The following is a 25386-nucleotide window of genomic DNA, read 5'->3' on the forward strand; positions in this document are numbered from 1 at the left end:
AACATACTTTGGGTCCAGCTTGAAGCCAAATGATCAAATAGAATTTTTGATTTCTAATTTAGAGTCTGACATTAATTATAGCTATCATGTAATAAAGCATCAAAGTCTTTTTCTGAGAAAATGATAGAAATGATATTAACTAAGTTGTAAACTGAAGGCAAAGCAGTTTCTCCAAACAAAGTGGTGTGGTTTTGACAGCAACCCTTATCTTCTTCAGGCTGAATTTTTCCTCTTTCCCCTTTCCCTTTGCAACCCTTCCTGTGGAAAGGTGTTTTCCCAACACTGTCCTCACTGTTCTGGTCTGTGGTTTGTCAGTGTCCCTCAGAATGCCTCGTGAGCGGAGCCAATTTCCCCCTTTATTCTCATCTTTGCCAGTGTAGGCTAAAATGGTCCTTATTCTTTGGTGACCACATCACACCATTTTTGTTCCATATTTGCCTCTTTTTTTTTTTTTTTTTTGGTACTGGCGATCAAACTCAGGTCCTTGCACTTACACAGCAGGTGGCGAAACCACTGAGCTAAATCCCCGGCCCTTTTTTTGAGCTACATCTTCCTCCTTTTTTTTGCTTTTACAGCCTTTTAAAGATTTAAGTAGTATACTTTACAGCTATTCACATTTGGTTTCATCTCGTTTCATGCAGGTGATGGTTTCTTACTGCCAAGAACTTTTTAGATCTTAATACTGCCATATGACATATTAGTGACCTCTTGTGTGCCATCCTATGTGAGATGCTGCCTTCTAAAATTTCATTTCAGTCATTTCAGGTCAGCTGCGCAAATATTCAGCATATATTTAAAATGTACTTAAGCAAGCAGGGAATGAAAAAGACACAGAAGACATTGTCTCTGTCTGTGAGAGGCTTTTAGTTCCATTTAGGAGGCAAGAGAAAGCCAACATGGTATAGTGACATTGTGACGCCAGCCCCTGTTGGCATCAGAACAAGCAGGTGGTACAAAGGATTTTAGGGCCAAGAGACCTCTTTTGCCCCTCAGATCCATTATCAGCTTAAAGCCATGTCCTTTAGGAAATTAAGAAAACAAATCAACTCCTTTCTGCTCAGATCATACTTTTACTCTGAATTGCATCAGTAATTGTATTTTCAACTTTAAAGAATTAGGAATGTTGTGGGTGGATTCATCATGATTATTATCAAGGATGTATTAGGTCTTGTCTTTCTCAGCTGGAGTGAAAGCTCCCCTTGGCCAAGTGCCTGGTCTCCTAGCCCTTTGCTGCTGCTCTGTAATTCCTGCTCCAGTGCTCAGCGCGTATGTGCTCAGGGGAAGCATTGTGTTCAGTAGGAAAGTCTACTGTGAATTGATGTTAATGGCTTCCATCTTACTCATGCTGTGACTCTCACTACAGACTGCCCAGTAGATGTAGAGATGACGTTCTATATGAGACCAATGGCAGTATTTACCTAATGAATTAGTCAGCTTTCCCATCTCTGGGACACAACACCAGACACCCACAGTTTAAAAGAGGAGAGATTTAATTTGACTCCTTCTCAGAGGACTCTGTCCATGGATGGCTGGCTCCAAGGCAGAAACATAAACATGGTGGAGCAGCTCGGCAGAGCAAAGATGCTTGGTTCATGGCACTTAGGAAACAGAGCAGGGGATCAGTGCTTGAGAGGAAAAGGTCTGGGACCAGACACAGGCCCCCAAGGCCCTGCCTGCAAGACACACTCAGTCACACCCGGAAGTGTGTCCCACACATCTGCTAGGCAAATCCCAAAGCCAATCAAACTGACATTCCACCCTAACCACCACACCTTAATTTCATATTCCATAAATACAGCTGTGGTCCCAGCACGTGCTATATAATGCAATCTGCCAACATCTCAGATCCAGTGGAATAACCCTGCCGACTGTACTTTAGCATGCAACGTCCATTCACATGGGCAAGCGTTCACCTCCTCACTGCATTTATAATGCATGTGTATCTGAATATTCTTGGCAGGTCTGTTATTTGTCACAGTAATAAATATCGGCCAAGGTAATAATTGCTTCAGGAAAAATAGGATCATTGAAATTACTGGATGTTATTATCTTGTTACTTCATCAAGGATTGATTTCTCAGGAAATAGTACTATAATTGATCACTACTGGTAGAAGAGGGACAAAGAAACTGCTCGAGTGTTTAAAATTAGCACTTAGGTTTCCTAATATGTCGAAATTGTTATAGGTGAAACCTTAGGAAAAAGGCAGAAAGCTTCTTTTTTATAACTTAAATTCTGTAACATAAAATACAAGGGACAGCATCTTTATTTGAATTGTTGCAAGTCATTGTGGACAATACTTTATTTTGAACAGTTGAAAAGACTTTTCTTTTGTTTGTCCTGAAAACCAAACAAGATGGTGTCCGTTATTAAACTGGGTCAGAATTTAACTTGGTCTGAGGCAAATCTAGGACCACCCCTGCTTCCCATTCAACAGATGATCTTATCTAAATTACTGTTTTTTTATGTGACTTGAGAAATTGGTGAATTTCAAATCCACAAAAGTCATGTAAATAAAAAATAAAGTGCAAGTCAAGCAACGTCGTTCCTAAATATCTCAAAGAATTTCTTACACAGGAAGATGGCACATCATCTCCAGGGAGAGATGGTGGCCTTAAGTGACAAACCTAGAAATACTCGGAGCATGGTTGAGTGTAACCAGTGATTCTGCATCTAAAATTTACTGCTGTCTTCATCCAACACAGTCCTTGTTCCTGCTCCCTGTGTAATTAGTAACAATGCTATAGCTAATGGAATAACAACAAACATAATGGTGGTTTTAAACACATTCCGCCTTCCTCTAAGGAGTGCAGTGACTCATGATAAATCAATAATAAACCCATTGATGTGGTCACAATAAATCTACACACAATTAATAAGACCCCTTTCTAAATAAAAACTACAAAGGAAATAAGAACAGGCTTGGAAAAGAAAGGAAAGTCTGATAATTTGTGGTATTTGTCATTTAAGAAAACAAACCCATAAACTCTCAAACTACACCTTAGGAAAAGAGGCACAGTCTCAGCGTGGCGTAAGGGTACATGGAGGCTTGACTTAAATGATTCCAAAGAGCAGAGTTTGATCCCCTAGTTAAGGTTCCCGAGAAATTGGCAGGTGTCACAGGTATCTTGATGAGATCCCAGGTAACCTCTGTAATCCAGCCAGCAGTTGAGGCATTGAAGTTGGGACAAGGTATCTCAAAGGAGGATGGACCCTCACACTCATGAAATAGCAGTTATTCCATCAATTGTGTTGGTTTGGTTTATCAGGGTCCCCCCTCCCCAGTATAGGGATAAGGCACAGGGAGTAGACACTCCAGCACCACTGGAAGTGTGTTGGGCACAGGACAGGGCTGGGAGTGGAGGGACCTCTCAAGGGTGGATGTGCCTCTGGGTTCTTGAGCAGGTCCCTGAACATCTGAGGGTCTTAGTTTGCTCATGTATGAACTGAGTTCATTGGCTAAATGTTTCCCAAAGTGGACCATAAAGCTCTGGATGTCTGGGGTTCTAAATTAAAGCCTGCAAGGGTAGGTTTTCCTACAGAAAAGGTTTAGTAATTAGCACATCAGCAAAGTAGATGCTACTGCCAGTAACAACAGCAAAGGCTAGGGAAGTATTTCACTTGATGAACACAATTGACAGGACAACTACCATGAGATGTCAAGGAAAGCTTTGGTTTGTGCTTTAGCTGATTGGGATGGGAAGCAACCTGGGATCAGTGTAATGACTGCCAACAAGTGCTCCATTCAGACCTTGACCTCTGATTCCAGCTGAACCTCTGCTTAAGATGAAGTCTTGTATTATATGTGTGTGCATGCCAGAGTCCACAGATGAATTTGGGAGTCCTGGATTTAATGTAAAATTAAACATTGTAACTTATTTTGCTGACACTTTGCATAATTTGATGTAATTTATCTGTGTTGATCATCTTTATCTGAGAAGGGCTGTGATAAAATGCTATTTATGGTACAAGGGAAAGAAGCTAAGGGTTAAGATAGAATCAGAAGTTTGGAGGATTTGCTGTTGAGAGCAGTACTAAACCATGGGTAGATCTTAAGCTCTAGCCACGATAGAGGCTGATTTCTCTTTTCAGATGGCCATTCTGGCTGTTGGGTGGAGAATCAGTGGGGGGGTGAGGGCATTGGAGAGCAGCAGGGCAGGGCCACCGTGGCAGTCACCCCGGTGGGTGGGTGGTGGCTTGAGGTTGCCTGAAGTGGTGGGATGGAGACTGGAGAGGAGGAAAGGGTGTTTTGCCAGGTCACCAGACTGTTCAGTAATGCATTCTCCTGATCGTTATTTTATTTTATTTTATTTTATTTGGTACCAGGGATCAAACTCGGGACCTTGTGCTCGCAAGGCAGGCAACAGAACCACTGAGCTAAATCTCCAGCCCCATTAGTTTATTTTAAAAGGAATGATATTGCATCTTCTAAAATTTTAGTTAGGCATCTCTAGGCCTCTTTGTACACCTCAAGATGAAGCAGTGATTCAGGAATTACTTGATTTATGAGATGAGTGCAGAACCACCCACCTGGAAAATTCAGGCCAGAGATCCATTTTGAGAGCCAAAATGTTTTGTTTGGTTGAAAGTTATTAATGTTCAATAATCAGATTAACCACAATCTGATTATTTCCATTAGCTCCCAGCTTCCAGCACGGTGATGTGATGAATTTGGGGCAGAAACCATGCATTTCCGTTTCATAGAACACACATGTGATATACAGTCCTCTTCCTCCTGAAGTGCGGGTAGTTGATTTTCCTGTCGCTCACAGCTTTTACACACCAGTTCCTTCCTCTGCTTTTAAGAAATGAAATGAAAATCACATTGCAGGTGTGACCAGGTGGGCTCCTCATTAGATGACCGTGCTGGGGACTGTGAGATAAAGAGACCCCGGGGCGAGGGGCTGGCTGTGACTTCAGGGTTGTCACTGACGTCCTGCATTGGAAACAGTCCAGCTGGGTAGACACCAGGACAGCGTCTTCCTGGAGAACTGGGAAGCCAGGGTCCTGGGACTGAGAAGGGCCAGGGACTTTTTTCTAGACAGAACCTCATAACCACAAACTAAAATTAAAGGAGCGGCTTTAAATAGGTAGTACTGTTGGTGCACCAGTTGTCATAAGCTGTGACCTAAAAAGAGATTCTTCCTCACGAAACCTTCAGCTTGGGGCCATAGAAATAAACTTCAAGATCTTCTGGAGAGACGAGCAGTTTCTCTTACACTTCCTGTTTGAAAAGTATCAAAAGTCCTGCTCTGCTTGGTCATAAGTTTCCTTTCTGCCTGGAATTCTGAAGTGAGAAGTGTGTGCACTAAAACCCCCAGAGCCATTTGTTGGTTTGTTTTCAAGGAAAAGAGAATAGAATCATTTCCCAGTGACTGAAGCCCCTAAAACTGTATCTGAAGGATTTATTTTGTGTTTTGGAAGCTCAAACGACTCAGATGAAGATGCAGTTCCAAGGGTATTGCATAGGAAATCAAGACTAATTCCAAGAGCCTTGAAATCTTTGCAGGTTGGCCCTCTGGATGATGCATTGACTGCTCCTTTGGCTGTCAGGCCCAGTTTCCAGCCTTTTCATTTAGAAGGGAACAGTGAAATAGAATAGAAGTTTTTAAAATGTAGCGTAAGGAGGATGTAAAACCAAAGCAATCAATAGCAGATACTGGGCCACTGGAAAAAGATGTTGACTTTTTAAAGGAGTAAGATATAAAGACGGGACGATATGTTGGAAAGAGGGGAGTTTTCTCCCTGTGAGCCAGGAGACCTGAATGCTGTTGGTGCAGAGGTGTGTGATTAACCTTCCTCTGTTGAAGGTGAAGGGCTGGAATTAAACATACGCACAGTACTGTCCAGTCTTCAGACTCAATACTGATCTTTTTCACTGTAATACTGCAACCACCAGAAAAATGGATATAGACACATAGTTGAGGACCTTAAAACTGGAAAACTGAAGATGCAGTTATGTTTCAGCTCTTTGCCGACTTTTCGAGCTGGCATTTGAAGTATCAGGCTTAGAGTTGCAAACCTACAGCCTGTCCCCTGGTCTGCAGTGGGCTGGGGTCTTCCTCCCAACATTTTTATAAAATTACATTTCGAACCCTGAACTATAGAACTTCTGGTTAAAACTTGAAAAACATCCTTGTAAAGGTTAAGTCAAAGAAACTACCAATTTCAAATAGTGGCAAATTGAAGCCATTCACCCTGAGGTAAAATCTTTCATTACTTACAGTGGTGGCAAGCAAGCCAAGTGTAACAAATACAGCAGATAAAGAAATTTGGCACTGAGAGAAATGGAGAGAATGCAGAGATCCATACGGATACAGCCTGTACATTAGGATTGCTGAGTTCTCAAAATGTCACAGAGCATTGGAAGGGCCCAGGGCTACCTGCTGACAAGTGCACCCTGTCCCCAAGGATGCCGGCACAAAGGTGTGGTCAGCTGGGCAGGTGCCGCAGAGCATGAAGGGAAACTCAGAGGTCTTCATCCAGGAGAAGGCGTCTGCAGGGGCGTCTGCTACTGCTCTCACCCAGGAACTCATTCAGGAACTTTACATTAGAAGGAAATGATGAAAGAGTATGGAAGGCAAAACATCTAGCGAGAACATCAAAATGACTCCAGGCACTCAGGGTGTCTGAAGTAGTAGCTTTGCCAATAGCAGACATTACTTAAAGCTTACAGATAAAGAACACCATATTAGAAGGTAAGAAAAATGGGAAGAACGATAACAACTGAGCCCAAAGGTGACAATTAAAATCCGGGCGTAGAACAACTTGGTACAGTTGCCTCTTGGTAGGTTCCAGGACCTTTGCGGGTACCCAAATCCACAGATGAAATCCCCTCTATAAAAAGGCACAGTATCTGCATAGAACCTGTGTGGCTCCATCTGCAGGCTCTACCTCAGCTCTGGGTTACCTATTATACCTAGTACAATGTAAATGCAGGGCTGGGGATATAGCTCAGTGGCACTGTGCCTGCCTGGCAAGTCCTGAGTTCAATTCCTGGTACCAGAAAAAAAAATGCCATGTGAATATTGTTCTACTGTGTTGTTTGGGAAATGATAAGAAAAAGAAGTGTCTATATGTTTGGCACAGACGCAAGTTTTAAAAATATTTTTTATTCATGAGTGCAGAACCTATGGGTCAGGGAGAACAACTGGATTCTTGTTCAGATAGAGGTTTAAATATCTAGGAAACAGTGTCACACGCACGATCTCATGGAATCATCGCAACAACTCGTTAGAGAGTTGGGATCATTACAGTCTCTGTTCTGCCAGTAGGAAATCAGCACGCAGAGAAATCGAGACTTGTTGGGGTCACATGATGAGAGGGAGATTAAAGACTCAACCCCAAGTCTCTGGCTCCAAATAATATATGTACTTCTTCCAGCTCTGCTTGGTCACAGAAGTCTCTGTTTCAGAACCTCCAGCCTGGTACCTCAGCTCGCTTGGTGTCATCCTAAGAGGGTCTGCATCTCACAGTACTTTCCAGCTCTCACCTGGGTAATATCAGAGGTCTCTGAGTAAAGTCAGACTCACCAAACCTCCCACCAGAAACGACAGTGGATGCCATCCACCTCCCAACTTGTAAACATACATTTTGTTCTAGAGGTTAAAAATGTACACATTAGTGAAATCCTAGAACTTCCAGGTCTCTGTTTTTCTATGTGGGGCAAGGAAACTTAAAGCTACTTAAGTCATGCGTAACAATTTGTTCTCCCCTGCGGAAGTTGAAAACATTAATGTAAGAATTATTTCAGATCTGGTAATTCAGATTAAAACAATTTGCTTAAAGAATCTAGAATGAAGAAAGAGAAATGGCTCACATCATCTCTTGCATTGAATATGTGAACCTGAAATTCATTTTAACCCCTTTTACTGATAAATTTAAGTATGAAAGGCTTCTTTAAAAATGAACGATATTGTGAGTGTGTAATCCCAGCACTTGGGGGGCTGAGGCAAAAAGATCGCCATGAGTTCGAGGGCCACCCAAACTATACTGACCCTATGTCTGTCTCAACAAATAAACTACTAAAAAACTAATAACAAAGCTCAAAATGAAACACACAAAAGCCAACTGATCCCATTTTCTTTTGACCTGTGTTACAAACTTCTGTCACAAATGACATTTTTATTTTGTGGACATGCTAATTTTGCAATTGACATTTTGTACCTAGAGAGAAAACTGGATTATTTTTTTTTTGCACATTGGATATATAAATTGTATCATATTTTAAAAAGCTGTAATACTGATTTTCATGAATGGGACCTTTCTTTACAGGAACAGAATTTCTAGTACGGTTTTCTCCCGGGCAGTAGAGTCAGACTTTAGAGCTGGTTCAGTCAGACCCTTCTTTCACAGAGAGGAACCATGTGGGTCAGAGATGCCACCCTGATTGCCTTGCTTGGTGAGGGGAGAACCCACACCTCCTGCCACTGCTCTGGTGACCGAGAATGATTTTCTTCTCCTCCCTTCCTCAGATCATCTTTAATGATTCTACATGGCCACTGTGACCCCAAGCAGAGAAAAACTAACCCAGCCTTGTCTCCTCCTCCTCTTCCTCCTCCTCCTTTTTCCTTCGGCCTTCTACCCTCACATTAGTTCATTCTGAAGAAATTGAATAGATTTTGCCCTGGTCTAGGGCAGTGCCATCCCCAGCTGTTTCATCCACATCTGGAGTGGCCCAGTAGTCTCTATGCTTGGGCTGAGAGAATCAGGACCTGGGTTTGGTCCTTGGCAGGCAGAGCACCCACTGTCTAGGCGCTGCCACTGGTCAGCTGTGTGTCTGTCTCACATCCCACAGCCGGCTGAGCAGACCAAGCCGGCTCTCCCTCTTTTTTTTTTTTTTTTTGGGTCACCAAAACAAGTAGCTCCTCTCAGACACCTTAATACATAACTAGGTGTGTCTGTTTACACTTGGGAGACAGAGAGCTTCATGTCCCCGAGAAATACAAGGAGTCTGGAGCAGCCACGAACAGATGTTGGAAATGTCCATTTGCGGCAAGTTTATTGCTACAGCACCAGGAATAAACATGGACACGAAACCCTCCAGAGGGGCTCTGCCTGTATGGAGAGAGGAATGTTATCATGCAGAGGAGAAAGTGAAAGGAAGTCTCATTTTTTTTTTTCTTCCAGTTTGCTCTCATATTTGTTTATCTCCTACAAAGAAAATCTCACTATTTGACTTTGGCTGAAGGCTTTTGCCAAACGCCGAACAATCTGTAGGGTTTGATTTCTCTCTCTCAAAAAAACAAAAAACAAAAAACACCCTGAGAACAAGGCTGTATGTAACTAAGATGTGTTTGTTTTTGTTTAAACCACTCAGAAGAGAAATCATCTCTTGTCCATTGTCAAAAGAGAGGTTTCAATCAAAGGAAAATTCTACATACTCTAAAATATACAAACAGCTCTTTGAAATGGATGCCAAATCAAACCCTTAAAGGGCCGTTTTTCTTGCAGAAGTTTTGAGTTAATTCTGTGTGCAGGGCTTGGGTAGAGGAACGGCGAATGTCAGAGAAATGACTTATTACAGCACAACACTGGGATACCGGAGTTACGTAAGGAGCCCTGTCTTGGTACAGTATGAGACTCTTGTATATGGCTTGGTCTAAACCGTAGCAACCAAGCAGAGGAATTCTTTCCAAATGAATTTGGTGTTTCACTTAAGTAGAAGGCAGTAGTTTGGTTTTTGATGTCACTGAAGCTAAACATCCAATATGAGAAGGTCATCACTTTAAAAAAAATATGAATGGAGATGTCCCATATTCCCTAACAGGAACTCTATTCGGATGAAAAGGGGTAGGTGCTAAATGAAGCAAGCTTAGTGGGGGAAAAGGGACACAGAAGAAACCCGACAGTTTTACTTTGGCTCAGCTACTACCTAGAGACGGCCATTCTTTTTCTAACTAAACTTCCTGGTTAGATGTGACATATTCTAAGGACTTGTGAAAATGAAGCCAGATGTGTGCAAAAAAAAAAAAAAAAGAAAGAAAAGAAAAACCAGTAAAAACTTAAGAAGCAGTGTATACATCTGAGCTATTATCTTTTTCTTTAATGATCATTTTGGAGTGACAATGTTGAGGTGAGACTCAATAGTTGACAGAACTAAAGAGGTCAGAGGTGGCTTGTGTTTGCACAATAAGAGAGCAAGGGGTGGACCATGGAGCCCAGGACCTGAGCAGGGCCTTTGGGCTCAGGGACACTCAGGTGTAGAGGCCAGGAAGGGGGTGGGTGGAAGACCTGTGAGCAGAAGGCAGATAGCACACACAGACTATAGCTGGAGACAAGGATATGGGGCCGATTTGGGGTCACCATCATTAAAACAATTTTTAAATGTTACTTGCTAGGGGCTACAACACATTTAGAGATAAGTGGGCCAGAGCTCCCAGTTTCAAGAATTTAAAGGTCAGGAGTGCCGATAAGCAGCTTTTCCTAGTCTGCATGGCTGTTGGGGAGATTTAAGTGAGGAGCTAGGACTTGCAGAGGAAGGAGGTGGAAGCAAAAATGTATGAAGCTGCTGCCAGCAGACGGCTACTGTACCCGATGTTAAAGGCTGCTTAGAATTTGGAGAATTTGGAGAAGGGGTGGAGGGAGGATTCTCAGTGATGAAAAGCAAGGCAGCGGAAGTGAGGAAATGTGAGGCAGTACAGACACGCAAAGGGTTCCCTATGCTGGGGCTGGAGAGCTCACAGGGAAGTAGAGTCAGAGTCAGGCAGACAAGACTGGAAAGGGAGGTTGGGTCAGGACTGCTGCTTCAGTAGATGTTTGGGTGCCCAGTGCAGAGACTTAGAAATGCAAATGCGATGATCTATACTTGGGTATGAACACATGGCACAAAGTCACAGAGCAGGGAGGCAGTCAGGGACAAGGACATCCAGAGGAGCCTGAATGCCAACAAGAAAGGATTCAGGAATCCAGATGAGCACTTAAGCAGAAGGGACAGTGCAAGCAAAAGGACACCAAGATGGCAAGGCCACAACCAGAAGGACCCAGTCCCAGGCATGGCCGGCCCAGGCCTGCCCTGGGGAGTAGGTCAGTGGTGCAACCGAGTGCAGAGGAAGAGAGGGCAAAGAGAAGTCCAGGCCCTGGCAGGACACTTTGAGGCCAAATCCTGTGGCTCTGGTGTAGGTTAGGAGGGGTTGTGTGAGGCCTGGGTTGACTTTTGAGACTGAACACACTAAGGTCCTCTGTCTGGTGCAGGTTCAAGGCCTGTGGGTGTTGGGCTGTTTAAGCCACATACCGTAAGGTCCAGGACAGTCTCAGAGCTGTGTGCAGCACCAGGCTGAGAAGCCTTCAGAGGTCTATCTTGGAGAATCACTCTATGAAAGCAGAGAATTCAGACTCTACCTGAGCACAGAGTGTGCGCTCATCGGGTAGAGATGGGCTCTCTCCCAGCCTCCTCTTCCTACAGCATTAATACCCTGTCCTTAGGATTCTTCCTGAAGGTTTGGTGGGACCTGGAGGTGAGCTTGTGGGGTCCATCAGGAGCTTCATGTTTCTGCCTCTCATTCACCTGGATCATTTTTCAGGAAGAGCACCATGAGAAGGCACACCCTTTGAAGATGGGAGGTGTTTTCTGTGTGCTTTTCCCAGATCCCACGTAGAACAGCCAGACCCCCCCCCTCCCCCCATGGAATCCTAAATATCATGCAGAGCAATCATGGCAAACACAGTATCTGAAACACAGGGCCGGGTCCATACAGTAAGCAAGTGGCAGGTGTCAGCCTCCCATCCCACATCCTACCCTATCCCCATCTCTAGGGCAGGCATTGAGAGCTGCCCATTGCCCTCTATTAGCAGTGGTTGATCTGTTAGCATTCACTTGAAATGACCCTGCATCCCTGCACTGCAGAGGGGACGTCTGCAGTGAGCCCCGCAGGCCTGGGGGCACATCGCAGGCCTCCACTTACTGCTCCTTATCTTGAGGACATCACTTAACTTCTTCGAGCTTGACTTTGTCACCCACACAATGGGGTTGGTGGGATTGACCATGACCAGAGGGACTTAATGACATAATGTAAGTAGAAGGCTTTGGTGGCATAAAGCCCATCTGGGATCTGGGCCATGGTGATGGAGTGTCCTTCAACTCGGTTGCCCATTTGTCAACCTTTGCTAATGCCAGAGAATGATGTGAATATTAAATCATGGAAGGATTCTGAGAGGTGGGGAAAAGCAGACCCTAGTCTGGTTCCCAGCATCAGAGCATTCCTGTACCATGGGTCTACACTGCCTACCAGGCTCAAAAGAAACCTGCTCAGTTCCAGTCCACTGGTATCACATAATTCTCCAAAGGAGAGTGTTTTTGAATCTCTTACGTAAAAATTCATGTGACGTTTGCTCTGTCTGTGTTTTAATCTAACAATAATGTTTTAACTAATACCAGTTCAGTGTCCCCCTTTAAGAGCCCTCCCGCCCGCCCCGTTTGTGCTCTGCTTGTATTTCATGCCTTCCTATCAGCTCGGCTTTGGTGTCTAATATATAACATCGCAACCAGTTCATAAATTTCTGCTTTTAATATAGTCCAAGTTACCATGAGCACAGTCCACAGGAAAATACCAGGCTGTCCTCTCTGAATCCAGGCGTTTTTGAGAGATTTACTTAGGCACAATTTATCATTTAGTTGCAATTTTTAAAATAATCTTAATTGACCACATATGTTATCAAATACGAGTTGGTCCCGCGGCCTCCCTCCATCCCACGCCCCCCCCCGCCGTCCTGCTCCGTGCAGGCATGCGCACTACATTCAGCCAGAATGTCAGAAAATTAATTATGCCTCTCCAGGCAGATACCATCGCAGGAAAGCCTCCCCTGGTTGGAGATAAGATTACTGATATTGAAACTGTTATTTTTTAGGAGGGAAAGACTACTGCTTTTAAATCTCTTTGCGTCCTTTTCCTGGTCCCCCCTCTCTTAATTGTGTCTCCATGTTTTGGTAGCCATAAGTCATTAGTGGTTTTTAATTTTTCTGAAACCGAAATAAGGTCTGAAAGGGTGGATTTGTCCCGTTTTTCCTCCTTTCCCCCCCCCTTTTTTTTTTTTTTTTTTTTTCCTGGCTAATCGGAGGAACGCAACCACATCTGAAGCCACTTGGCTCATTATGAATTTCATGGAAACCGATTCTCTGAAAGTGTTTCCATATGTGTGTTCCCAATATAGCCCATCCTCTCTAAATGGGAGTGCAGACGTGTGTATGGGCTGGAAATGGCTTCAGGATGTGACAGCGCAGTCATATGACCGCCGTGGCACCGTGGGTGGCCCCTTCAGAAAGACACACGGCGTCCTGGGTGCTGGCCCTCTTCCTGCGGTGGATCTGGTTTCAAAGACTACCCACCCTTCCTAGGATTTAAAACGTTCCTAATCAAGGCCCAGGGAGATCTCTCCGCTCTTTCTCTCCACCCCTCCTTCTGGGGCTCCTTCTTTCTCTTCCTCTCCCTCCCTGTATGCCCATACTCACACACCTCCTACTGCCTTCCTTTTCTTCCTCCGCAAAAGGAAACATGTTATTCCAGCAATATTCTTAAAATGTGAGTGGGATTAAGGAATGGTTGAAAGTTCCTGAAGATTGCCAGGTTTCTTCCCCCCTCTCTCCTTCAGCAGAACATACTTTCTTAGCCTTAGATCAGCTGGTCTCAGAGTTTGTCAGTGCGCAGTGGAAAAGTCCAGTTCATGACAACACGGAAAACAAATATTTGTACTGGATAGTTGAGGTGCTTTTCCTCTTATTTGCAAAATGATGGTGTTTGAGAGTTGTTTTGTTATCGTAAAAATTGATTTCAAAAATCTCATTTTGCTGGTCTCTTCTCCATAAGCATGAACGATTACATTTCTCCTACCTATGGTGTATTTTCCTGATTATTATCGAATGGAATTGAAAGTAAATCTAATTTAGTGATAAATTCACGGCCATTTTTCTTAGTGTGGGGAGATAAATGGAGAGAAATTTAGAAAACTGATATGAAACTCCTTAAAAGCTCAGTGTGGAAAATTTAAAGTAATAGTTTGCACACAGTCTAAATCTGATTTTTGGATAATATTTCTATAGCATTTCTGCTGCTTTGCTACTGCCCGCTTGTGAGTGTGCCGGTAATTCTCCTGTTTATAGCAAATATTTTTGGCAGCATTTGTATTAGATAGGATCTAAAAGATGGATTCGTGGTTCTTAATTAGCTTTCTTTTTTAGTTAGGAAAGGGAAATATCCAGAAACAATGATAATACTTTAAAATAAATGGAGAGCCAGGTTTATATGCATAGCTAACGAGCGTGTGCAGGGTAACAAGTGACCATGATAGAAATGGGCTGCCATGGGGAGGCCTCGCAGCCAGAGCTTGGGGGCGGTGCCTGCTGCCCTGGGTTCAGCTTCCCTGAGGGTCCTGAGTGTGCGTGGCCTGGGCTTGGGCAGAGAGATGCACTCTGGTTTTAAGGCCCAGCCCCTTCGTGCCTGCAAAGGTAGTTATGGGAGTGAACTCACCTCCTCTCCCTGGGTGTGCAGAGAAGGCAGGCTCGAGGCAGAGCCTGTACCTGTTTGCATTAGTTTTCTCTATCCGGCAGCATAGGGAGAGCCAGACATGGGACAGGAGTCCCATGCTGGCCCTCAGATCCACCATCCCTGCAGGCTCCTGAGTTTTACCTATCAGAATCACCCTGACTCGGCCTGTGTGCACAAGGCAGGCCCTCTACCACTGCCTGCACCTCCAGTCTGTATCTATCACTCCTGGTACTCGGCATACCAGCTCCCCACCCACTCATCTAGAAACTCAGACAGGTGTGAATTTTACTCTGTTGCTTTACTGCAAGCAAATGCTATGACCCTAATGACAGTGATTAATCCAGGATCAGAGGTAGGGCTGTGTGCTCATCTTCATACATTTTGGGCCTAGCTCTTTCCCCTTTGTGTGTTTGCCCTGGGCTCCCCAGTGTGATGGACACAGAGATTCCAGCTCAGTGGCAGGACAAGTGCCAGGGATGAAAAGGGAATATCGGCAGCGAACCAGAGCATCCGTGCCGTGATGGCAAATTCGGTTTTCAGGCCCCTCTCTGCAGCCTGAGCTCAAGTGATGGAACAGTGGTTGAGCATAGCTTTAGAGAGAGTTTTACAAGGCTTTATAGGTATGGAATGTATTTGCATGACAGTTTGGGTTTGATGTCAGGATTACTTAATGCTTTTAATATCTGTTTTTTGTGTCCTAGCTGTGGTGCAGAGTTACAGATCCTCAGGCTCATTGATTCCCTTTTCTCCATCCTTCCTTAAACCCACAGATACATTTTTTTTGCATTTTAAGTTCTTACAATGTACTAGGCTCTGAGAGGGATAGGAGAGGAAAATAAATCCCTTACCGTCAAAAACTGACTGTAGTTGGAGAGAACAGTCTTAGGAACAGCTGATAATTCAGTGGAGTAATGAGGAAGGGCCCAAAAGAATGATGGAGGAGAGAAAGGCTGTTGGAACAGACATGAAGTAGAAAGTTAAACAAGAGAGCAGTTGGAAAGGGAGGGACATTTTTGGTTGGGTGGGGGGCAGCTCCTTGGAGATCGCGTATATTCTGTGTTCCAGTCGGAAGAATGCTGTGAGCAGGTGAATAAAAAGTTCGTGGGCTTTATTTGAGATTTGTTGCAGCAATAACTCCTACCATTTAAAAGGCCCCAGTGCTGCTTTGAAGTTAACACCTCATTGCCCAGCAGCATGATGGCTTTTCCTTCTCTGCACTGGGGTCCTTGCACAAAAGAAGCAGTGCAGAGGACTCCGAATGTCCCATCTGTGGTGGGTTTGGACTCCAGGGCCCTTTCCTCATTCCCACCCTGTTGGCCCTGCAGCTGGACGCATGCATTCTCCTGTCTGGAGAGGAAAACAGCGGCCGCAGTTCCCCAGCGAACAACCCTAAAGGACAAATACCTCGTCTGTTATTCCCCTCAGACTCCAGTCTTTTCCATTCTAAAGATCTCCTCGCCCAAGTTCAACCAGCCAGTATTTATGGATGGTCTACCAATGCCAGGCCTAGGAATGTGAGTCTACTGCTAGCAGGCAGGGAAGGGGAGACAGAAAGGGAGGCATAGCTCCGCCTCAGCAGCTCACTCTAGCAAACCAGGTAGTGGCATAAGACTGTAGTGTGAAAGGTGCCGGGTCAGGACTTCAAGCAGTCCAGAGGTTCCTCTGCCACCTTTCCCTTAATCTTGGGGTTCCATGCTCTTTGCACTTGCTACAAAGATTCCCCAAATCTTGTTGGGTAACCAGAGGGGCTATTTCCTTTCCTTCTCAGACCTTGCAGGAAGGAAGAGGTAAGATGTTTTTACATTTCACACCGATTTTATTTGAGTTTCATGAGTATCTTATGAATATATTCTTCCCTGTGTATGTTAGGCTGTGGAAATCTTCTGCTGGTGTTGTTCTGATGGGTAGGGTACTTGCAGCTCTGTCTGTCACAGCTACAGTTCCTGTGAGGCGTCTGATGGTGGCTAGAGGTATAGACAGCTAGGGGATGAGGTGCAATTGTAGAAGCCAGCAGGTCCTAGGGGAACAAACCCTTGTTGTTGGTCTCATTCACATCCCTCCTGAGCAACTGCACTAATTGCTCACTGCTTAGCAGATTAGACCAGCAACGGGCCAGAAAGAGTTGTAAATGGCACCCCCAAAGTAGGAACACTTGGGTATCAAGAGTCTGAGGAAGTATTTTTCATTTAGGGAAATATATTCCTAAGATAGCAGCATGGAGTGGCATAGGGATCCAGAATCATTGCAGCCGGAAAGGTGGTGAAGGCTGCGTGTCCCTTGTTGGTCTCAGGGACACTGTCCTTTGGCTCTGCCTCTTAACTGTGTGTTGACCTTGGGCAAAGGGCTTCCCTTCTCTGGAGTTCAGTCTCCCTGTCTGTCAGATGGGGATCCCATTAGAATTATCCACACAGAAATTAGGGGTGGAGCCTTTTTCTCCAGAGCACTCCAGCCAGCTGAGGGTACCTGGGTACTTAGGAGATCCAGGGACAGAGCAGAAAGCGTTACTAGTGTAGTTCTGTTGAGGTCATTTTATTGATCTAAAAATTCCCCTAAGTGATGCTTTCTTCACGTTATATTTTCAACTTACTGTACAGTGTATCGCTTCCCCAGGTTGAATAAACCAGCCTAGCAGGAAGCTGCACCATGTTTGTCTTGGGGTTCCAGTAACACCTGCCAGCCACTGGGACCCCTGAAATGTAGACACTAGCCATTTTGAAACTCCTAGAGCCTGATGATCTAGTGTGGACGGTCTCACCCCCTTCTTCCATGCAGCTTAATGTTTTGTGTACAAGAATGAGAGGCCGTGGATAACAGTCAGAAGAACTGTTAGCTTTGTAGGTGGGCATGGTGGAGTATTCGTGCAAGCCCAGCAGTCTGAAAGGCTGAGGTAGAAAAACTGCAAGTTTGAGCCTAGCCTGGGCAGTTGTCTCGAAAAAAGAGAAAGGAGAAGGGTCAGGGGAGGGAGAGAGGGAAGGGGCTGGGGATGTACCACAGTGTAAAGGCCCTGGATTCGATCTCCAGTACAGGGTTGAAAAAGAAACAGATTTGTGAAAGTCGTTCCTTGCTATTTTCGGAAGGTCTCCAAACTACCAAATGGCTTTATTTATTGATTTTTTTTTTTTTTTTTTTTTTTTTTTGATACCAGGGATTGAACTCAGGTCCTTGCGCCTGTGCAGCAGGTGGTGAAACCACTGAGCTAAATCCCCGGCCCTATTCAGTAGATTTTTATAGGAGTTTTAAACTGGCTCTGGGGAGCTCTGGGGTTACTGTGCATATTGCCACAAGCAACTGAGGCAGAGCATTGGGTCTTTATTTGTAAAGTTAGGTCAGGGTAAAGCACTCCCTAGGGTTTCCTCTGTGGGCTCTGTTAGTCTCTTTTGTGTTTTTTGCTTTAGTTGATTTCATATCCATTTCTTTTGTTTTTAAGCTTGTGACTACAGTGTAGCCAGGGATACAAAGTATGAGTGGCTAGGAAACAATGTTGAGATTAACCCAAGAAAGAAGTCTAAAAGAAAACTTGAATTCAGGTACAAAATAGATTAGAAGTACACATACAAACCTATTCAAGGAGAGAAAAGGGAGTCAGATGACTTGATTCTGAAGTAGTGATTATAAATAAATTGAAGACTAGGAAGAGGTTTAGATTCTCTTTAAGCCTGGCTTTCCTCCTCCGCCCCACCCCCAATCATACATTTCTTTGAAATGATCTCATACTAGAGCAAACTTTAAATATTTCTCCATACAGAACACTCTGTGGTGTTTCAGAAATATTTCCTGGTAACATCACTAAATTCCTGAAAATTCTATGATTTGTAAGTTATAAAAATTACCCTAGAGGCTCTTCAAAGTCCACTTTAGTTTGCTTTGTCAAGAAAGAGTTAATCTCTAAGACATTACAGTCTAAAATAACTGGAAGTGATTGGTCAAAATCCTGTAAACCAAGAGGAACTTTGTTGCATTGTTCTCTATAAACCACAAGCAGAGCTCATTAATTGAAAAATGAATGTTAATTTGTGTTAGCTAGCATCTATAAACCAGAAAGGTGCAGTGATCCTGGCATGTGATGGGTAATAAAAACATCAGCAAAATGTATCAGGCTGAATATAGAAGAAGGTGGAGGGGTGATTAAATTCAAAACCATACTGGGGTTTATTAGCAGGGCCCCACATAGAGGGCTTTAATGAGGTTTCAGCATCAAAATAAGTGAAACTGCATGGAATTTTGATTATTTCCACAGCATATTTTAAGCACAAATACATAGAAGCTTGCTTTTTTTTTTTTTTAACATTAACATGCCTATCTGTGAACTCTGGGCTTCTGTGGGAAGACACATATGGACGTCTTAAGTGCGGCTTTTTCCCATTTTAAGTTGCTCATGTTATTCTGGGTTTTCTCATGTGCTCTGAACATTGAACTTTATATATCTGGAAGTGACCTCCCTCTAGCCATTACCTCTGCTGACTCAGGTTCCTCTTGGGGCCCTTTGGGGGACACCCAGCAATGACCTGTGCCTCCGGGCTGCACCCATGCCCATCAGCATTGGGGGTGGGGGTGTCACACCCCCTCTGCTCCTCTCTGATGCTGTCATATTCACAGTGTGCACATTTGTAACTTGAGCACCTTAGAATGTCATTTTGGGGAGGAGTTAGAGTGAGGTACTTGGAGGATGGGAGCTGTGTTGGTTTGGGTTTGTCATCTTGAAGGTACCTGCTTTTGGTATCAGGCGCTGTTCCCCTGCTCCCCACCCTCTGTAGATGGGCCCAAGGGTTCTGGGGGGGATGGGACCTCTGTCTGTCTCCCCCCTTCGGCTCTTGCTCCTCCTGCTGTCTTAGAAGTCAGGGTCCTAGGACCCTTAGCTCTGGAAGGGAACTTAGAGCTCCTCCCCTCGTTTTACAGATGATGACACTGCCTCCTCTGACTTCTGCCTCTGGCCTTCCACTCTCAGTAAGAAGAGCCAGGCAGGTGAGACTTTTCACAATTGCTGGGCAGGGCTGGGCTGGGCTGGGCTGGGCTGTCTGATTGGTACTGTCCGATTTGTGAGGAAAAAGTCTTGTTAACTCTGTGTTGCTTGTAAACAGTCACTTGTTATTACAAATGCACATCCTGGCACTTAATCTTAGCATTTTATGAAAAATGCATTTTAACAAAAAATGAACAACCCTTAATAAGCACTTTCAAAGACAAGCAGCAGCATTATTCCTGTAATAAACATCATAGTATCCAAGAACAAAGGCTGAATAAAAATGAGTTAAAGGAGTAACCTATTCACTAGGACCTTCAAGAATTGCTGAGTACTTGCCCTGATAGCTAAAGAGCTATATAGGAAAAGCAAATATAGGAGATCTGAATCATTGGAAGGCTTTAGAAGGGATCAAACAAGTACACTGGTGTTATGAAAGGGCTTGTCACAGGAGGTTTTAATTAACCCAGTCTTTAAAGATGACAGAAAACTAATTTCTCCATGAAATGGTTTATCACTGTGGTTTCCTAAGCTGGGCACCAGAAATATCTGTTAAGGGGACATACTGGTAGCTTGAGAACTTACAGGGGTTCATGTTTTAGGGGGGACCATCTTTGGTGTTAGGTTACTGCTTCACACCGAGCTGAAGCTGATTCTTTGGGATGTGGGCCAGGGCCCTGGTTGGTGGGTGGGGAGGTACCTACCTTCCAGTCCCCCCCGGCAGTGAGCCTTCTGCCAGAGCTGTTGTGGGCACCTGGTGTAACACAGGTCCACCTTCTCCCATCAAGTCTTGAAATGCAATGATCTCTAAGATCCTAAGCTTCCCTGTCCTCCCTTACCCAGCTTTGAAAACCCACTACCTGGTTTATGACCCTAGGAAGGGTTTCTGAAGGCCTGACTCTCCCCATTGCCCCAAAACAGTAAGATAGTTTCAGATTCCATTGAAATCTGGTTTGATGTCATTATTACTAAGACAAAGATTACAACAAGATCTTAAATTCTTTTTAAAGAAGCGGTAGGAACATGTTAGTGTCTCTTTCTCATGTCCCTTCACGGATGCAAAAGCCCTGCCAAGAGTACCAATAATAAAACTGATTGCTTTGGAGTTTCTTTATATTGGGTTAAGAAAAATAACCTTGTCTGACTTAGTAAAAGTTTCACATCAGATATCTGAAGTGCAGGAAGAAACAAAAGGGAGAGGGGGAAAACCAATCAGGATTTGCTCCTAAAGTCTGATGAGTGAACCACAGGGTCGAGTGTCGGGTGGGCATATGCATAGGACCTGGCACAGACTTGGGTTTTTAAACCCCTTTGAGATTGGCTAGGGGTGAAGAACTTAGGGATAAATGCTGGTAAGACTATAAAGTGGAAAAAAACCCAAACCTGTAAAGTGACCAGTGCATTTGAAAGTCTGTTTGTGGCTTGGTCTTCCTTTTTGGGGGAAAGCTAAAGTTCTCTATTTCTTTTTTTTCTTGTAAAAATTCTATCATTATTTTAATTGATATTTACAGATGTTCCCCCCCCATCTTCTGTTGTAATTTTTAGGTGCTTCAGAACTGGGCCCTTTTTCAGACCCCAGGCAGTTCCCCAGCATTTCATCCCTCACTGAGAGCCGCTTCTCCAACCCACGAATGCACTACCCAGCCACCTTTACTTATGCCCCGCCAGTCACCTCAGGCATGACCCTCGGCATGTCTGCCACCACTCACTACCACACCTACCTGCCACCACCCTACCCCGGCTCCTCCCAAAGCCAGAGCGGACCTTTCCAGACCAGCAGCACTCCATATCTCTACTATGGCACTTCGTCGGGATCCTATCAGTTCCCTGTGGTGCCAGGGGGAGACCGGTCTCCCTCCAGAATGCTTCCGCCGTGCACCACCACCACCAACGGCAGCACGCTATTAAACCCCAATCTGCCCAACCAGAGTGACGGTGTGGACGCGGACGGAAGCCACAGCAGTTCCCCAACTGTCTTGAATTCTAGTGGCAGAATGGATGAATCTGTTTGGCGACCATATTGAGATTCCTCAGCCGTGGCCTGGTGGTATCTGGGTGCCACACCCCACACGTGTCAACATATACATATATAAAGAGAGTGCATATATATATGTATATTGGTTAGCCGTCTACAGAGTGCCTACTTACTAGAAGACCTTTCATTCCTTCACCCCGTCACGACCTTGCAAACATAAGAGGGTAGATATTGAGAAGTAGAAGGCCCAAGAGAGACGATCCTAAGCGGGTTTCAGATTGTTTACTATTTAAGATGTACTTTTTATAAAGGAACACACAAGGGAAAAGGTATTGTTGTTTGGTCTGTAACCCTAAATAACCTGTTCTTATGCCAAGTCAGAGAGGTGGCATAAGGTTCAGGAGGAAGAAGAGCAGAGCTGCTTCCTCCCCCGCCCTGAAGCTGCACATCTCCTGGTCACAGCAGAGTGGGGACCGTGTCCTCAGCAGACCATGGGCCAAGATGTCACGGTGCCTGCTGAGAGGCCAGAGGCGGGGCAGATGCTGCCCTCCAGGCACTGTCCGTGTGGAGCAGCCAGGCCGCCCTCTGTTCCAGACTTGCTGCAGCTCATTGTGTGAACTGTGTAGTTCAGATTTCTTTTTCCTTCTCTAAGAAAGTGACTTCAAAAATACTGATCAGGATAGATTATTTTATTTTACTTTTTTTATACTCCCCCCTTTTCCCATTTAACCAAAAAGAAATCCCACCCCTAAGACCCCCACCTTTTCCTTTTATACAAAACTGAAAATGGCAATACCTTATTATAGCCATAATGGTATAGATAGTGTTTGCGTTTGGCTGTGTGTTATTTGTTTTCTTTTTTTAAATTATGAATATGTGTAAAATCTGAAGTAACTTGCTGACGTGAATGGTCATATAACTTTAAAGATATATTTATAATTATTTAATGACATTTGGACCTTTGAAACATTTCTTAGTGTATTGATATGTTGACTTCGGTCTCTAAAAGTGCTCTTTATTAAATAACAAATTTCTTTGGTGGGCTAGAGCCATATCTGAAATATTGCTAAGCAATTTCAGTTCATCCAGGCACAATGTGATTTTTAAAAAATACTTCCATCTCCAAATATTTTAGATGTAGCTTGTTTTTGTAACGTATGAAGGAAATGTTATGTTTAGCTCTTTCAGATCTTTGATCTCCTCTACACAGCTTTGCCTTTTAAAGCAATGATAGGGATTTTTAAAAACTGCCCTTAGCCCTTTATCACTTCTGTTGCCCTTTCTCAGCATGAAATGCTGGCGTGATGTGGTTTCCTAACTTCTTCTGGATAATTATGACTCTTGTCATATTAAAAAGACAAGCACAAGTGAATCATTGAACTGTAGGAAAATGTTCTGTGGTTTCAGAGTTAAGCAAAACTCTAAAAATCGCCAGGCTTCATAGTGAAGACATAGCTTCAAGCCACACATGTGGCTAAAGGACCAGCCATGATGTGCATAGTGCAGGAATGCAAAATTGTTTCACGGATTCTTCACCAACCAGCCTTACCAAACAGTAAAGCAAGGAAGCCCAAATCTGCCTTAACCAAGTATCTCTCCACAGAACTTGCATGGAAAGGAGCACAGTGAAGCAATTGATTGTCCTGGGGGGAGCTGGGCACCCCAAGTAGCGAGAGTTCCAGCAGGTGGCTGATGGGAGAGGGCTGAGAGCCTGTAGGGACCCAATACAGCTTTAGAGGTCTACATTTACAGGATGGAAGGGGTCAAAGGCAAGTCAGGGTCCACCACTGTCTAGGAGTTTGAGCTACAGCCCTACTGCAGGATGCTCTTTGGCCCCTCCTAGTACCCACATGGCCAGTTTGCAAGTGCATATCCTTAAGTGGTCCAAGCCAGGAGCCTGTAATGACTCCAGGCAAATCCATGCCCTCCTCCTCTGCCGATCAAGGTGCCTTTATTTGAACCCTGTGCCCTCCTGAGCAGAACTCTGCAGAGATTTGCTCTGGCCCCAGATGGGACTGGAGTCCTTCTCAGGGCCACCTTCATAGGCCACCAAGTATGTGGGACAGCTGTGGACCAGGCAGACCTGGGTGCGTCCAGTGAGCATCTGCCTCTCTTAGAATTCATCCTGACTCCTAATACAAGTTGAGGGGAAATGAAGCAAAACACTTTGCCTTCTAAAGGTTGTATACCAAGTATGCTTAGATAAATAAGCCACTTTTCTATTACCTAAGTAAGATGGAAGTAGTAGTTGATGCTATTTATTGTTTGTGTGTGGTGGCTTGAAGCACACCACTGTCCATTTATTTGTGAGTATAAAATATGTGTTTGTTTCAGCAGCACTTAAAAAAGCCAGTGTCTGGTAACACATTGCAATTTTAATTAATTGACATAAAAATGTTACCACCGGTACCAGCTGCACCCTATTTAATAAAAAGGTACTATATTGTACATTATTTTTTAATGTTAAAAGGGCTTTTTTAAGTTTACAGTGCACATATTAAGTGACTATAGGGATGCTTTAATGTTGAAATGTTATTAGAGTGGCTGCAGGCAGCAACCCAGAAACACTTTAAAAGTCTTTTTCCTTGGGAAAAATTCAAGCACTTCTTTCCACTCTCTCTCCAACCACTCCAATAGAGTCATTCACATGTTTTAGAACAAAATTCTCTCCCTTTTATGGCCTAGGGATTAATATTTGTATTCTCTCTCCCTCCTTCTCTCCCTCCCTCCATCAGTTTGTACTGGGTCATGTGTATGATTTATGATTTCAAGACCAAAGCAGTCTTACTCCTGCTAGGAACCATGTATCAGCACCCTCCTTCCTTAGGACAAATTAACATGGTTCTTGGTGTGATACAAATGTTGCTGGAATTTACAGTGTAACCAGTGTAGCCACATTTTTTTTTTTTAAGAAATGTATTTCAGTTGTCTTGCAAATTTTAAACTATGTCAGAGTTCTAGAACAGGCACCACAGCTTGGGTTTATATTAGTAGAAACATGTCCAACCTGGAAGTGAGAGCCCCAATAGATTAACTGTTGCTCACTCTTGAAATCTCTCATCCTTCACCCCAAGGCCCTTTCTAAAGTGAGCAGAGAGAAAAATCCACACCATTAGGGACTGACTGCATTGTAGATCCAGAAAGGAGTAGATGAGTGCTCCGACTTCAAGGGTTCCCTCCGCTCCTGAGAACAGGGATGGACCCCAAATCTAGGTTGAACATGGTAACACGGCATTAGCAAAGTAACCGTTATTTCCTCAGTGTTTGAAGTAACAATTACAAACAAAATAAAAGGTGGCTTTTCCAAATGTCGAATTTGTTGTTCTTAAAAAGAAAATGCATTTCAAAAAAAAAAAAAAACTTTCTATGTGAGAATTTTTTAGTTGTCTGTTTACTTCATGTTTACAAATAATTGTTTGCTTTTTAATGCAGTACTTCGAAATATATCAGCCAAAACCATAACTTACAGTAATTTCTTAGGTATTCTGAATAAAATTCCATTTCTTTTGGATATGCAATACCATTCTTAGATTTCTGTGGAACAAAAATATTTGTAGCATTTTGTGTAAATACAAGCTTTCATTTTTATTTTTTTCCAATTGCTGTTGCCCAAGGTTTGCTTCCCATGCACATATTGTACAAATTCTGCTTTGTGCCCCAGGTCACGATGTGGATAAGTTTACTCTGAACTTCAAAGGGACTATTTGTATTGTATGTTGCAATTGTAAATTGAATTATTTGGCATTTTTCTCATGATTGTAATATTAATTTGAAGTTTGAATTTAATTTTCAATAAAATGGCTTTTTTTGGTTTTGTTATGTGTGTACATTGGGTCTTTTCTCATCGGCGATTTCTTCTCTGGTCTGATGCCTACTCCTGCTCACACCTGGGCACTGCTTGGTTTTAGGATTTAGCAGGGCCCAATAAGAGCAGAGATCTGATGTTATTGGGAACCAACTCTTGGTAAGCGC

The 25386-nt window shown here is 43.8% G+C and overlaps 1 protein-coding gene across 10 annotated transcripts in view; it reads left to right on the forward strand.

Moving 5' to 3' along the window:
* Runx2 (RUNX family transcription factor 2) overlaps nt 1-25386 on the forward strand; it is a 266467-nt gene that overhangs the window by 165529 nt on the left and 75552 nt on the right. For 5 of the 10 annotated variants that reach the window (XM_013072895.3, XM_087185358.1, XM_004846437.4 and 2 more), the window contains 2 exons: nt 19376-19441; nt 20985-25230. The exons of 1 other annotated variant lie outside the window; for it this stretch is intronic. In XM_013072895.3, coding sequence (XP_012928349.2) covers nt 19376-19441; nt 20985-21463 — 545 coding nt within the window. In that variant the 3' untranslated portion in view covers nt 21464-25230. Of the gene's footprint in view, nt 1-19375; nt 19442-20984; nt 25231-25386 lie in introns of those variants that run through there. 4 more of the 10 variants (XM_087185357.1, XM_087185359.1, XM_087185360.1 and 1 more) reach the window with 1 other exon arrangement.

Source organism: Heterocephalus glaber, unplaced genomic scaffold (genome assembly GCF_053883595.1).
Source record: "Heterocephalus glaber isolate CG9 unplaced genomic scaffold, H.glaber_assembly_v1.0 deba00001497, whole genome shotgun sequence".
Lineage (NCBI taxonomy): Eukaryota > Metazoa > Chordata > Mammalia > Rodentia > Bathyergidae > Heterocephalus > Heterocephalus glaber.